This window comes from Thrips palmi, unplaced genomic scaffold (genome assembly GCF_012932325.1).
Source record: "Thrips palmi isolate BJ-2018 unplaced genomic scaffold, TpBJ-2018v1 HiC_scaffold_17, whole genome shotgun sequence".
Taxonomy (NCBI): domain Eukaryota; kingdom Metazoa; phylum Arthropoda; class Insecta; order Thysanoptera; family Thripidae; genus Thrips; species Thrips palmi.
In genome coordinates this window covers 5,608,242-5,622,803 of record NW_023144626.1, presented here as the reverse complement: position 1 = coordinate 5,622,803, position 14,562 = coordinate 5,608,242, and the positions used below count along the sequence as shown (strand labels likewise).

The window sequence follows — 14,562 nt, the reverse complement described above, 5'->3', positions numbered from 1 at the left end:
AGCGAAAATGTTGTGTCTGAAGTCGTTCCGCTGCACGGAGCGGAATTCCCTGCTGCCGGGCGGATCCATCGGCTGAGGCTGCCGACTACAGATGTGGTATTAGATCGCTTTCAGAGATAAATACTAGCTAGTATTTATCTCTGTCACTTTCATTCTGTTCAAGGTCAAAAACGTTTGGACAAAACTCATGTCGGTGAGTGTGTGTGGCCAAGCAATGGTTATTAGCTATGCGGACAGGAAGAGCATTTTGATATGCTAGAGCCTACCACATGTAATTAAAGACTTCAGGCAGAATATTTGGTTCTTTATTTTAAAAATATACTATAAAAATTCACTTGAATAAGTAAACAATAAGTTAGTACAATTTGACTGCATGAGCAAGAAAAAAAAGACGTATGATGAAATTATTGTGACACAAGATTGACAAATACATGAATGTACAGTTTTCTTAATATTCCACATGCACCAGAAAAAAAAACAGAAGAGAACTATGTACTAACAGCCAACCAAAGTGACAATAAAAAACAAACAAAAAAACAATTCATTTCAGAGATCTTTTCCTGACCAGAAAACAAAATTAAAACATCTAGCCAAACACTGTTAACTTGTCACAAATGATCCCCTAAAAATTTACAGCTGAGCTGGAAATTTCTAAGATAAATTTTAAAGAGCAGGAACAGGGTTGAATCTAATAAACATAATAAAGATAGCCATGCACACAGCTTGGGGTGATTTCACTCCTAGAGGTACTACTTTAAGTACTGAAGACTTCAAACAAATTTCCACAGTAAATTTAAGCAGACAACCAAATTGTTCATAAAGAAACAGCCTCTTCATATGATTTCTATTCAATCAATATTTCAATTTATTCAAAATGTTACCATTGCATTAGCATTATCACTGTGGTTCTTTGCTATGGAGAAAATCATGGTTTCCAGTGAAAATCCATCCTAAGTAAACGTACAACATTTCTACCTAATCATTTAGAAATTAGACATACATTTATCTGAAAAAGGCACCAATTATAGAAACTTTAGAATTGCTGAAGTTCAATTGGTGGTCTTGCCACAATGGAGTCATAAAAAGACGTGTCAATGTCACCCTGTGTTTAAGTTGTCCCTTCATTTACCTGCAAGTCATGAAGACACACATACATCACTTCCCATTTCATCACCAAATACAAATAATCATCCTTCAAATCAGTTCTTAACTGAAAAAATACTCTGTCGCAATGAAAATTTAATTCAGTTCCAATTACTTGTTCATTCTTGTGTGCACTGACACACGGTTGTCTTCTCATTTGCATATTTTGTTTCATGCAGCCTTTGGCCAAGAGAAAACCATAATGAGGTGAGGCAATTTACTAATTCAATGATGGAGAGACACCTGATTTCCAATTGACTTCAATATTTCGCCATTTAGTTTGTAGAACAGTCTGTATAGGATTGCTTTCCAATATTGATTGTACATCAGTCTCAAGAAGGATAGCAGAGCCTTCTTGGTACACAACCTGAGAAAAAAAATCGAACATATAACAATCTTATGAGTATGATAATGTAACTCAAGACAAAGTGGAAACATTAGGCACACTTACTCGACCATCTGGGCATGAATGAGGTAGACCATTGTAATGAAACAGAGTGAAGACATCAGGAGTGGTCTTCCTCTCATCGGCATAGAATTCATCCATAAATGCCAACAACAAGATAATTCCTAGGCCCTCTGGATCTAATTTCCGACGCATAATGTCAACACTGGGGGGAAAAAAATAAAAATGAAACTATTGTGATGCTGGTGTTGCTGATAAGGAAAATTTTTTGGTGGCCCCTAAGAAAAAAACTGGAAAATATGGATGTCTATGATTGTCACCAACTGATGTTGTACACTCCAACCATTCACTGGGCTAGGAAAGGGAGGATAGGTTAGGGTCAAGAGTACAGAGAATCAGTGAACGTTACTGAGGGTGAGGTAATTAGTGAAAAAGAAAAGAAGCCTCAAAAGAAAGGAAGAAAGTGTGATAACGAATCAAGCCTGTAAGAAACCAAGCACATTGCTATACTTACTATTCTGTTTCAGAGACTAAATCCAAGTCACGTAAAACATCTTGAAGGGATGAAGATTGAATGAAATTATTTCCATCAGGGTCATAACGCTTGAAAACGCGGCGAGCTACTTCACCAGCTGTTTCCGGACTAACTAAGCTCTTCTCCCAAGAAAATAGGACTGAAATACAACAAAATTTGGAATTACCAACAGTTACAAGTTTGTTTTTTGTTTTTTTGTTGGTTTTTTTAAAATTACAAGTAAATTTAAGTTTGGATGAGAGTAACAGTTTCTTTTACCAGTTAAATGTGTTTCGCTGCCCAGGACCCAAACTGGATGTTTGGGATTCTTGAAAAAGGACCCAACTTCACAATAGCGCAAGTGTTCTAACAAAGCTAAAAAGCCTACATCATTTTGCTTGATTAAGCCTCGCAACTCTGGAACAAATATCAGAAAAACTGTAATGTCAAGCTGATCCTTAGCTTCTAAATAGGATGGAATAATGATGAAAAAAGCAAACTTACTAAGGCCTCCAACATCCTGCTCATGATCCCATACATGCCCAACTGCTCGGCCAGTTAACATTAAGTTGATGAGAGACTGGTTCCCATAGCCATGAACGACATCAATAAGAGATTCATTTGGATCAGACATTTCTTCATGAATTTGATCAATGCCCTGCAAATAACAAACAAAAACAATTTGACGTACTGTAAATAATAATGTTCAGAATAATTCAAATAAAATATTTGACATGCAATCAGCAAATAAAACACAATATAAGCTTACACATACCTTTGAACAAATAACTGCATACAATAAAAGTAATACTCCGTAAGTGTTTTGTAGCATACTTATTCTTTCATTGTAAAAGTGTTCCACAGCTTCAATACTGTCTACAGTTAAAACTCTATAGGGAAAAGGGAAACATACATCAAAATTAAGCAGAGAATATAAACATCTAACAAGATTAACAACATCAAATACAAACTTCAATTGAGAGTGGAACTCATCAGGTGACAGGTTTTGTCTTAAGCTGATTGACGATTCAATGAGCTGAATATCATCCTTGCTAACTTCATTTGATAGTCCATTAATCAAGCTAGAACTTGAAGTAGTGGTGTTTGGTTGGGAGCCGATTGTGTCTGGATCAGAACTTTCCTTGACAACTTGAAGCTCAACTAATTGATATCTGCAATCTGGTTCTTCTTTCACTTGACTTAAAATGTCGCAAACTGCCTTTACCAGCAGTTTGCTACAGCTATCAGAACCTGCCTATAGAGCAAAACAAAACTTTAACTCAGTCGATGTTTTATGAACAGAGTATAGCGGTACAATAATCAGATTACAACATACAAAACTGTCTGAAATTTCCATACCTGCCTCCACTCAGCAATTGAATCAGACTCTAGTAGAGTTTTGACTATAAAGGCTTGAACTGGGGCAAGGACTGCACAGGGTCCTCCTTCACACTGTAAAAGTGCTGTGGGTTCTTCATTACTGAAATGGAAACCTAAGAATGGGGAAAGAATGATATGAATTAAGGAGTTCAGATGAAGATTACATGTACAAATACAGAGAATGAAACATCTGTCTCGATGAAAATTAAAGAAATTCATCAAAAGTGAGAGTGCATTTCAAAAGGGGAAAGGTTGTTGAGCAAAGAAAACAGAGACTACATCCGAGCAAGGTTAGGGAGCAAAGTTCTAAAATTACAACTCGTTACACCACTTGTCAAGGCATGGCATATAGAAATAGGTAAAAGAAACTAAAATCGAGTTTTTTTGTTTAATATTAGGATGATAAAATAGTACATTTTCTCAATATAATATTCTCGTATCATTGCCCTAGATAGCTCACCTTGTGCCCATCTCCTGAATACATCTATCTTTACTGATGGTCCCCAAAGGATATTACTAATATCTAGGACTTCCTTACAAACTAACGGCGTGGCCTCTTTCTCCATTTTCATAAGAGTAAAATTGTTAAAATAATGAATAACAATTTTATAACTCAAAAACTACAACAACTGTCATATTTGTTTACTACGACATTTTACCGACGCCTTGTTTCATCTGGAGGGCGGTGAGTGAAGGGTGGAGAGCAGGAGAGGGGAGGGGGGCGAGAGGGGTGGTGTGTGCTGTCGTCTGCTGTGGTGAAAGGCGAAATGGCAAACAACAAGCAGGAGCCGCATGTCCAACAACAAATGCATTAATGGGTAAGTAGTTTGTGATCTAAGATGAAAACTTACAACAATCAAGCTCTGTTACAGCTACTGTTCAAGGATACTTCTATTGCTTTTCTTTCCCTTTCAGATTAATAAAGCTACGAATAACTTGGGCCCCATGAAAGTGTTTTGAAAGAGAAGGCGACTTCATACACCATTTCTATGCAACTTTGCACGTTGCCTTGATGAGCAGCCATGCATTGTGCTACAATGCAGCGTTTACTTTATTTTCCGAAACTTCTCAGTGCCCTGAAGCAACAAGTGAAGTTCGGTACGAGACCTGGTTACGTCTGCCCCCAAAAAAACATACTCGAGGGCTTTCAACAAGTACGAAGATATTCTGATGAATGGGATTATGATGTCGAAAAAGTTCTTCAGGATGCTGATTTTGACGAGTTTTCAGACAGAATGTTGAGATTGCCTCAGCATGGACATAATGTTTTTGTCATTCAGCCTTTTGTGAGGCCTTTTAAGAAATCTGCTATCAAAAACGAAATGGTTCAAGAGGCTGCACTTACATCACCACAATTGCAATTAGAAGAAGCTTTAGCTCTCATAAATACTCTGCCAAGGTGGAAAGCAGTTGACTCCATAATACTTGGAGTAAACCATTTTAAATCATCAACCTTTTTCGGATCTGGTCAAATAGACAGGCTGAAAAACATAGTTGGTCAATCTAAGAATATAAGTGCTGTTTTTGTGAATGTTGACATTTTGAGAGTGAAACAGATAATAGAATTGGAATTAGCATTGAAAGTCCCTGTGTTTGATAGATACACAATTGTTATACAAATTTTCCGACATCATGCTGTTACCAAGGAATCAAAGCTGCAAATTGCTTTAGCTGAGATACCTTACTTGAAACAATGTGTCAAAGGATTTCCAAAAGGACTCTCAGATCGTCTAGCTTCAGGGAGGTTTGTTGGTGGTACTGAAGGTATGTTGCCTGAGACTCGTAAAGAATTGCTCTCTCAGCGTGAACAAAAATTGAAAAAAGCTGTATCCTTCCTTAAACAACACCGCCAACGAGTAAGGAATGATCCTAAGAATATTTATCCCATAGTCGCTGTGATGGGGTACACAAATGCTGGAAAGACATCTCTAATTAAAGCACTTACTGGAACAGAAAAATTGGAACCAAGAAACCAACTGTTTGCCACTTTGGATGTCACAAAGCACAAAGGCAACTTACCTTGCAGCCTAGAAGTGCTTTATGTGGATACTGTAGGTTTCATAACTGATATACCAACTGAGCTGTTTGAGTCTTTTACTGCTACATTGGAAGACGCTGCTCACGCAAATGTCATTCTTCATGTATGGGATGTGAGCAATCCTGATTTTCGAAAACAACAGGAGCATGTGATGAAAACTCTTTTAAGCTTGAACTTTGGTGAAAATCTTGAGAAGAGACTATTTGTGGTTGGGAACAAAGTGGATCGTATATCAGAAAATGAGCTTTCAGATCTAAAGAAAGCTCAACCCAATACGTGTTTCGTCTCAACTAAAACTGGCTTTGGTATGGAAGAAATGCTTCATAAATTGGAGAAGTTAACTCTACAAGCATCAGGAAGGACACGGATAAAATTAAGAGTAAAAGCATATGGGGAAGAATTTGAGTGGATACGCAGAGAGCTTCCTGTTGAAGATATGCAGCTAGATAGTGAGTATAAGTATGCAATTTTTACTGTATTGGTACTAAGGTCGCAGCTAGAAATTTTTAAACACAAATTTGTTAAAAAGAATAATGTGGGATGAAATACTGTATTAAAAATATTTTGTACAAAAAATGGTTGCAAAAAATAAATAAAGAGCAAAGAAATTAAAATGTTCATGTTTAATGTATCACAATGATTTTATGGTTTTAAGTATGCAGTATGCTGTTTTTTCGACATTTTTTCCTCATTCATTCAAAGGTTAATGAAGATCAAAGTACATATATTTAATGATACACATTATAGGGTAATAATAATTAATACCATATTTTAGGCACAGACATCAAAGCACCACAAATTAAATCATAGGGACTTAAATATAATTAAATATAACAACAGCAGAAAAGACACCAAACAAAAAAGTTATAAAATAGGAAAACACTAAAAAGTATGATGTATGACTCGATGGTCCCCTAGTAAATTTTATCCACCACTAGCAGGGACTTATCAAATCTACTCCATAAAGCACCAAATCAGTTCCACTGAACATAGTCTTCAACGACTCTCCTTATTTCCAACTTGATATATTTAACATGAAGTCTTACAGTTACAGGATAAAAGCCTGGAAGGGCTAAAAGCTTATTTCTAGGTAAAACTCTGGGTAGTGACTTCCATTTTATGCAAAAGAAGGTAATGCTACTAAGCAGCCCCATCCTTCCTTCCTTCCTTCCAGTCAATAGGAAATGATGGTCATGGGCTTTGTACTACTGTCGAGAGCTTGCCAGAAGAGGTGAACCATCTTCAGGAAGAGGAGTTCGTTTAAATTCAGCTTTTGTAACAAGGAGACCAACAAGTAGAGCAAACAAAACCATGACCACCCCAATCATGTTGATCAGTACTGCTTCGCCTGGTAGTTGTCCATAATTCGGGCTGTATAAACAGAAGAAGAGAAAAATCGTAATGTCAACGAATGAGTTAATTTTGATACTCCAATAAGTTGCCAGGCACTTACAGGGCAAAGAATGCTTTTTCATTCAATCCAATCAAGGAGGCCCCAACAGAAAGTGCAAAAATTGCTACACCGTTAAAAACATGATAGGGCAGAATGATGGATCTGTATTCTGCACTGAGCCCAGGGAAGAGGAAGGCAGTGAGACCCACAACATACTGTAAAAATGAAATGACAATTGACAATTAGTCTGCGGAGAAACAATAATTTGATGCGGCAGCTTTTAGGGGAAAACTTGCCTGTGAGAAAAACAAAATGACAGCACCAAGTCCAATCCAACTGTGAAGAGTGTACAGGTTTGGTGTGGGGGGCACATTGAAGTTGTGCGAGTCAAACACAGCAACAAGTCCAATGATAATCAGTGGAAGAGTGAGGCACTGGATACCTCCGTGGATGTACTTCAAAAGTACCTTCCGGTTGTTGCGCAGTACCCGGAAAGTTAAAATGGCTAAAAGATTAAAAAATGATTAAAAATTAAACAGAATTATATTTTTTTCTTTTTCTATTTGAAGTTTAGCAAGATGGGTGATGATTCTTACCGTTGCCATTCAAGAAGATAAGTGCTATCACCATAAGAAGAGGGTGCCAGTTAAATTCCAGACTTGGGTATGCCCTCCAGCCGAAACCTTTCTGTCCACACCAGACAGCTACTAGGGCCACCAACAGTAGTCCAAGTCCTTCTGTCAGTACCAGAAGAGGATTAAATCCCTTCAGGAGCTGTTGTGGTGTGCCTCCTGCATCCATGTTGATGTAGCCACCGCCCTCCCCGGCTTTTTTATCTGCAACAGCAATTTAAAAAGAAAAATTACAACAGAATAAATATTTTAAGCGCAAAGGATATGCAGCAGTCTTTGCGAGAATCTTAAACTCATGTGAAATAAAATTATTTCTTCTGAAGCCTGAACAGATGGAGCAAAGTTAACAAATATGGTACATATATATTCTATTTTGGAAGGACACCAGTTCAACAAAATGTGAGCAGTGACCCAGAAAACGCGCGTCCATATGGTGGCCGGCGATGACCGTGCCTCCACCGCTACGTCCCCTACGTGCATCCACGTGCGTCCACTCACCCCCGGCCATGAGCAGGGGTTCGCGGGCACCCCCCGCAGAGCCCACACTTGCAGCCAGGACGAAGCCGTGCCCTTCAGGTGGCCGAAGGCCCTCAGATTAACACCACTCGTCCTGGGTTCCTGTTGCTCCTCGCGTCCTCGCCCTGTGCGCTAGAAGCGCTAGCTGGATTCTGGGGCGGCCTGGGCGGCTCTCCCTCCCCCGCTATCCCCGTTCGCACCCCGGCCCAAGCCCCGGCCTAGCCCGGCTGCGGTATTGATCCAACCCCCACCCCCGCCTGCCACCTGATGAGCCACGCGGAGCAACGCCCGGAACGCCTGGAACGCAAGGATGCATTCCCATCCCAAGGCAGAGTCACTTTGGGAGGGCTTGGTCTCCTCCATCTCTCTGATCCAGTTGTTTTGGACCCCGTCTGCTCCTGTCACAGCAGCAAAGCCCAGCAGACTGATTCAGAGAGTCGGTTTCGTCGCTCTGCACTCATGCGAGAGAGACAGAGCGACGGAGGGGAGCGGGGAGGGACCGCACGCGCCAAAGATGATCCGCGCCACCGAACAAAGTGACGCGACGTCGACGTCTCACTTTGTAATCGGCTCGGTTGCACGCCCGGGGGGCTGTGGCGGCGGCAGCGCGACAGCCCAGCTCCCCCGAGCGGCCCGAGCGTCCCAGGAGTATCGGGTGTCGGCAGTTCACGCTCACTTAGGCACGGAAGCCAGGCGCCAGCAGGCACGCGCCGCGCACGCGCGATTCCCACAGTCAATATTGGCCGGCACAGCGAGTGGTCAACTTATTATTGCTCTCCTGCGCCTGGCTGACTGTCAACCTGGCGGCGTCACTGTAAACAGGGGGAAGAAAAAAGTGGGGGCCAGGTCTGCTTTTCTCAGCCAAAGGTCAGATTCCCCCGTATCCAGGGTCCAGCACAAGACGTGTGCCTCTGCCCAAAAGAGTAAAAATAAATCCAAGCTTACGTAATGGGCGTGACTGCGTGACAGAGTTACGTAAAGTGTGTTGGCAGTCGGCACCAGAAATGCGTGCATACCCTCCGCTGCCCACTACCCCCGCACTGCAATGCGTCGCTTGGTGCGTATTTGCCTTCGGCCAAAATCTGAGTCCGATTTAAATCATTGGACCGGCTGCGCCACGGCCTTGTGATTACAACCGGGGACGTCGCTCCGCGCTCCGCGTGCTCCACGTCGAGTCCGTTACATAAACCGGCGGCCGACGAGGCACCTTTCGTCCACTTCTCGACGCCGGGACCGCCGGGACCACGCCAACAAGGCCGCCCTTGACCTTGAACTTGGCCGCCGCCCCAGGCATTGCAGGTGGAAGGCGCATCCCCGCACCATCGTCACCAGTATCCTACAGTGTGCGGACTAAACTGGCCGGAATGAGTCACGCACCGAACTTTTCAGCGTATGTCGCATCGGGCTATGAGGCCGGCTGGGGCCGAGCATGGCAAAGTCGGCCTACAAAGGGCGCGCGGCGATGCGGGCCGCCAAAGGGCATCGCAGGGCAGGGAATGCCCCGTAAAAATACGCGTGCCGGTCTCTGGCAGGTGCATCGACACTGTGAACGGTGAGAATACGGTGTAGTGCAGACGCATGGATCGGACCGTTCAGGCCTTACGTAAGCGTCTGAGGGAGGAGCAGGCAGTGGCCGCCTCTCATTCCGAATTCCGAAGGATCGTCTCTCTCTCTCTCGCACTCATGGGCCGTCCCGCAGGAGGGAGCGAGAAAGACAGAGCGACGGAGAGATCCTTCGGGAATCAGGTGGCAGGACTCCAAACGCTCCTCTACGTACCCTACAGAATGGATTTCGGATTTCGTGCAGTTGCGCGAGCACGTCTCTTGCGCGACACTCGTTGCACCGAAGTCCGCTGACGGCCGCCAGACTGGGCGACACGCCCCGCCGAGTCGGTGCGCCGTTTCGCCGTTTCGTTGGCTAATCCGAAGGCCCGCCGCCGGGCACGCCACGCCAAAAGTCGACACCTTTGGCTTTTCCTTCTGGTCGGGCCACTGAACCCTTTATCAGTGTACACACACGGGGCGGCCCAGACATGAGCACCGGGCCTGCAGGCTGAGAGTCGTTTTCGTCGCTCTGTCTCTCTCGCACTCATGGGGCGTCCCGTACAGGCGAGAGAGACACAGCGGCGCTTCCCACGACGTCGGCAGAGCGCAGCAGAGCGCCGCCGCGGCACGCTGCCACGCCACTGCACGCCACGGACCGGCAAACCCAGAGAAAGGCAAAGTTGACCCATTTTCCGCGCAAACCTATTTACGCTCTGCCCGCCTGTCTGTTTGTCGCGGCCTCCCGGTTCGCCCGGTTTGCCCCGCCAAGGAGCGCTTCCACGTCCTTATCGCTGCCGAGCTTCAGCTCGACGAGGACGGCGAACAGGGCACGGCGGCACAGCGGCCGAGACTTGAACGCAGCGGCAGCGAGGCAGCACCGCGCACTTACACTCGACGGTGGGGCTGGAGGCGGCCGCGGTGGAAGACATGGTGACCGGCTGGGAGGCGCTGCTCCACTGGACTGCGGCCGGCCCGTCACACGTAATCACACGCACACGCTCGCACACATTCACTCTGCTCTAGGCTCCAGGTGCGTCGGTGCGGCGGCCCGGCGGCCATCCAGCGGGCACCTTGATCGCGGGGAGACTGGTCGGCTAGCCGCGCTACAGGCCCCTCGGCGGGCACGCCGGCTCGGCCCCAACGGTGCGCGGCATGGAGGCGCAGCGGCGGGGCGAGGTGCGGCGGGGCACTCTTGTCCACGGGCAGGACGGTCGGGGCGGGGGCGGCGGGGCTGCACCGCGCAGAACAGAACGGGACCGCATTGGCACTCGTTCATTCTCGGTACCGTCGGCACGAGTCACTTCCGGACTCCGCCTCCGCAACGCTCCGACTGCAACAACGAACGTCGTCGGCGGAACAAGAAATGACCCCGGCAATACGCCTCGCAAGGCGGGAGGCTGGCGCTGAGTGTCTCTCACGCGCGGCGTAGCGACGGACGCCCGGCGTAGAGTCGGTGCCGCTTTCCCGATGGGATGGGGCGTTGCGGTGCGGCGTTGCGTTGCGTTTCGATTCCACGGTGTCGATACCCACCGCGCGTCGATTCCCCGGCATTTATGCGAGTCCGAAAGCGTTTAGCGGCCAGCCCGGCCAGCCTGCAGGCCGCGATTACGGAGGGTAGCAGTCTCTGTCGCACTCACGGGGCGCCCCGAGGGGGTGCGAGAGAGACAGGGCGACGGCTCGCCCGTCTGCGGGCAGCCAGGGCTGCCAGGGCTGCCAGGGCACTGCGGCCGCTCGGGTTTCAGACGGGCAATGAGGCGTGCACGCTTCGCGACGCTTTTGCGGTGGTGTCGCGTCGCCGCCAAAGAAAGGAGTTGCTTCTGCGGTGGGATTGATTCACAGTCATTACCAACCGAGCCGACCTGTTAAAAAACGCTGACGAGGAGAAAAAGATTAGGCTGGGCGAATGCGCGGGCGGGCCGCGCGGGCTGCGTGGCCGATCTGCCTACTCCGCGGAACGGAGCCGCGTGCCGTGCGGCCAGACAACGCAAAGCAAGTGCAACTGCTCTAATTTTTCGTTATATTTTAATCGCCTCCTCCCGTACCTTGAAAAAATAAAATAACCCAAATTTGAGCTAGTTCTATATTAGAAGAAAGGCTTCTCGGTGCGAAACCCTGCGGCGAGTTGTTCTGGACCGGTTGCGGATCTTGGGATGGTGGCCAGCCCGACAGTGGCGTGGCGGTGCGTGCGGCCTTCATGCACGGACTGCCAGCCTGCAAGGCACTGCCTGGCCCAAGGGTGGGCGACGCCTTACTGTCAACACGAGTGCCGGCGCCTGGCTTTTCAACGAGGGAACTGTTGTGGAACGGACGACGCGTTCAAGGACGATGGCTCCGATTTCCTGGTGTACCAGACAAGACGTATATTTTTGCTGGAAGTACGGTGTCCGTGAGGTCATCGTTGACCACCGCGACGCGACGAGTCAAATGGGTCCATTCATTGTTGTTGGGCCTTCCCTTTGGAAAGGGCATAGCCGGCAGGCACAGCATTCTGGGTCGACAGGGGCCAACGAGTCAAATGGGTCCATTCATTGTTGTTGGGCCTTCCCTCTGGAAAGGGCATAGCATTCTGGGTCGACAGGGGCCAACGGGTACCCGAAGGGAGGGGCTGTGGCAGCGCCTGGAGTATTGACTTTTGGCGCAGGGCAGCGCAGGGCGGCGCAGGGCGGGGAAAGGGCGGAGGGCGGCGCAAGCTGACGCCAACCCTGCCTACCCCCACCACGCCGCCGCCCGCCGCCGCCCCTCAGGGATGGGGTACGTGCGGAACTGCAGGTTCAAGCCACAGCCAGATCGGCCAGATAGCCCGAAGCGGCCCAAGCATTCCAATCTTATCTCGAGTGCCGACACGCGTTCACGTGCAAATTGACTGCCGAGTACTCTGCAGCCTGCGTGTAACGACAAGTTTCGCCACTACCAATAGGTGTCACAGTCAAAAGGCCGCCGATAAGAACGGAACGAGAAACACGAAAAGCGAAGGAGGTTCTAGGGAGGTGGGGAAAAGGGGGGGGGGGAGAATATCATAAGCAGGCGATATTGCGCATCCATCCAGGCTCCCTCCCTCCCTCTCCCCCACGCGATGCCACGCCGAGCCACCCCAGCCTAATGTGTTTTAAACGGGGCAATACGGCTTGCGCTGGACCACCGCCGCGGTGCGGTCACGCTTGTTGGCATCCAGTTATCACAGCGCAGCCACTGCCGAGCCACTGCTGAGGGGAGGCGCGAGGCGGGTCACACCTCCACGATTAGCCGCCGGGAGTTGCGCCCCTCCTCGGTCTGTCTCTCTCACACTCGTGGAAAAGAGGGGGGGGGGCAGCGGAGTCGCTAGACAGCCCCCACGGTGCGGTGTCCGCAATCGCCAATCCGTCAAATACAGTGAAGGGGATTGTCGTGTTGTCAGTACAAAAAGTACGTGGGTGCAATGGCGATGGGCTAATCTACGCAGAAACCGGAGAAACGCAATATCAAAAGAATCACAGAATCCATGCGGCACCCACTCCCCCTTGGTAGGTTTCTATCATCTATTTTTCTGCAAAAAATTGGGAGAGGGACTATTTTTTTCAGCAAGGAAAGGGATTATTGAAGAGTGGCGCTCATAGAGCGGCAGCTTCTTCCGCTAGAGCCGCGCGCTCGCGTCCCCGAGCGCTGGTCCGTCGCTCGCGCTCCAACTGCCCGCTCACTGAGTGGCCTAAAAGCCTAAAACCGCACCATCGAGACCGAGATTATAAAGTCAAGAAGGGTGCGCACACTGGCGGGCGATTCCGAGGGGTCTCGCGGCGTCTCTCTCGCACCCCTACGGGACGCCCCCTGAGTGCGACAGAGACAGGGCGACAGGCTGCCTATGCAGCGCTTGCAGCGCCACGCGCGCGGAGGGCGGGGGACACGCGGCGACAATAGGGGAGCAACACGCCGTCAAACAATTAGAGGCGTGATATGACAGCACCCCTCGCCCTCGCGCCTAATCCCGGCGCTCATCTCGTTACGAGGACAGATCCACGAGTACAAGTGAATCGGAGGAAAACAACACCCGGGCCCGCCGAGCCAGCGCGGGTCGTTCAGTCACTCTGTCTCTGTCGCACTCATGGGGCTGTCCATGAGTGCGCGAGAGAGACAGAGGCACAAACCGCCCTCGGTGCGGTTGGAGGCCGTCGATGCGGCACGACACAATGGACAATGGTCAAACTGCAGAGCGCGGGGCCGTCTGGAAAGCTGCGAAGCGACGCGGGCGATGTGCAAGGCCTGCAATGCAAGGCCGACGTCTACACGCGGGAATTTTTCAAACAGAGGGGTCAAACCGAACTGTGCTCTTTACAGAAGCAAAATTGAATGCGTCGAAAAAATGGTCCGTCCCTCCACACATAGTTATTTTGCGCAGATAGGGCACAGTGCACCGCCCAGGCCAAGGCCCAGGCACTTGCAGCTGCTCTGCTTTGGGGGATAAGCGCGTTCGTCCCGCTGCTGCAAGTGTTCCAATATCAAGCATTTTATGACAAATGGGAGGGGCGGCGACGCTGCATGGCCAACATGGGGGAGAGGGCGAAGGGGTGGCCGGCTGATGAAGCGAGGCAGCTGTTATTAAAACAAGTCGACGGGGCCGCCGCCAAGCCGAGGGCGCCGAGGGTGCGAGGGGAGCGGCAATCAGATCACATTAGCGACAACAACAACATTTCTGCGACATTTACAAAAACGCTGGGGATTTCTGGCGGTGGACTGCCAATGAAGAACACGGACTGGCATTCCCGGACCACGGCGACGTTCTCACCTTGGGTACCTGGCAGCGCGGTCGCGGCCTGGGTCGCACCCTGCACCACGGCGTCCTGCTGTGTCGGCGGCGCGCCGCCCTGCACCACGGCGACGAGGCGTCCCAGGAGCTCGTCGTCGACAACGCCGTCCTCCACGCCCTTGGCGCGGACCGCCTCGGGCACCGGCGTCTGGGGCTCGGCCATCGCTGCACTGCCGCGACGTCGCCCGCGTCGCCACTCGGATGCACGACGCCGGCCG

General features: G+C 48.8%; 3 protein-coding genes across 4 annotated transcripts; 1 reads left to right on the top strand and 2 right to left on the bottom strand.

Annotated features, from left to right (window-relative positions):
- Window positions 1–283: 283 nt before the first annotated feature.
- Window positions 284–4,135, bottom strand: LOC117643691 (ubiquitin carboxyl-terminal hydrolase MINDY-3 homolog). 2 transcript variants are annotated; one of them, XR_004587639.1, is made up of 10 exons: window positions 3,904–4,135; window positions 3,423–3,556; window positions 3,035–3,318; window positions 2,839–2,953; window positions 2,568–2,721; window positions 2,343–2,480; window positions 2,064–2,223; window positions 1,595–1,754; window positions 1,259–1,510; window positions 284–1,129 (listed from the first exon to the last, which is right to left on the bottom strand). XR_004587639.1 is itself a non-coding variant. In XM_034382731.1 (9 exons), exons 1-9 carry the CDS (start codon window positions 4,013–4,015, stop codon window positions 1,364–1,366), a joined length of 1,404 nt encoding a protein of 467 aa, XP_034238622.1. In that variant the 5' UTR covers window positions 4,016–4,135; the 3' UTR covers window positions 284–1,363. The 2 variants fall into 2 exon arrangements, 1 of the variants encoding a protein (XP_034238622.1); XM_034382731.1 differs by having other exon boundaries at window positions 284–1,510.
- A 35-nt stretch (window positions 4,136–4,170) lies between these two features.
- Window positions 4,171–6,095, top strand: LOC117643689 (putative GTP-binding protein 6). Its single transcript, XM_034382730.1, has 2 exons — window positions 4,171–4,261; window positions 4,359–6,095. The coding sequence occupies exon 2, from the start codon at window positions 4,466–4,468 to the stop codon at window positions 6,023–6,025; it is 1,560 nt and encodes a 519-aa protein (XP_034238621.1). The 5' UTR covers window positions 4,171–4,261; window positions 4,359–4,465; the 3' UTR covers window positions 6,026–6,095.
- Window positions 6,090–14,507, bottom strand: LOC117643695 (cytochrome b561). The gene is made up of 5 exons (XM_034382738.1): window positions 14,324–14,507; window positions 7,471–7,710; window positions 7,171–7,379; window positions 6,935–7,089; window positions 6,090–6,852 (listed from the first exon to the last, which is right to left on the bottom strand). The coding sequence occupies exons 1-5, from the start codon at window positions 14,505–14,507 to the stop codon at window positions 6,687–6,689; spliced, it is 954 nt and encodes a 317-aa protein (XP_034238629.1). The 3' UTR covers window positions 6,090–6,686.
- Window positions 14,508–14,562: the final 55 nt, after the last annotated feature.

Coding starts and splice junctions, on each gene's coding strand:
- LOC117643695 (XM_034382738.1), bottom strand. CDS start 14,507: ATGGCCGAGCCCCAGACGCCGGTGCCCGAGGCGGTCCGCGCCAAGGGC. Junction 7,380..7,470: donor TATCTTCTTGAATGGCAACG/GTAAGAATCATC, acceptor TTAATCTTTTAG/CCATTTTAACTTTCCGGGTA. Junction 6,853..6,934: donor GAAAAAGCATTCTTTGCCCT/GTAAGTGCCTGG, acceptor CTGTTTATACAG/CCCGAATTATGGACAACTAC.
- LOC117643689 (XM_034382730.1), top strand. CDS start 4,466: ATGCATTGTGCTACAATGCAGCGTTTACTTTATTTTCCGAAACTTCTC.
- LOC117643691 (XM_034382731.1), bottom strand. CDS start 4,015: ATGAAAATGGAGAAAGAGGCCACGCCGTTAGTTTGTAAGGAAGTCCTA. Junction 2,954..3,034: donor GAGTTCCACTCTCAATTGAA/GTTTGTATTTGA, acceptor TTTTCCCTATAG/AGTTTTAACTGTAGACAGTA. Junction 1,755..2,063: donor TTAGTCTCTGAAACAGAATA/GTAAGTATAGCA, acceptor TTTTCCCCCCAG/TGTTGACATTATGCGTCGGA.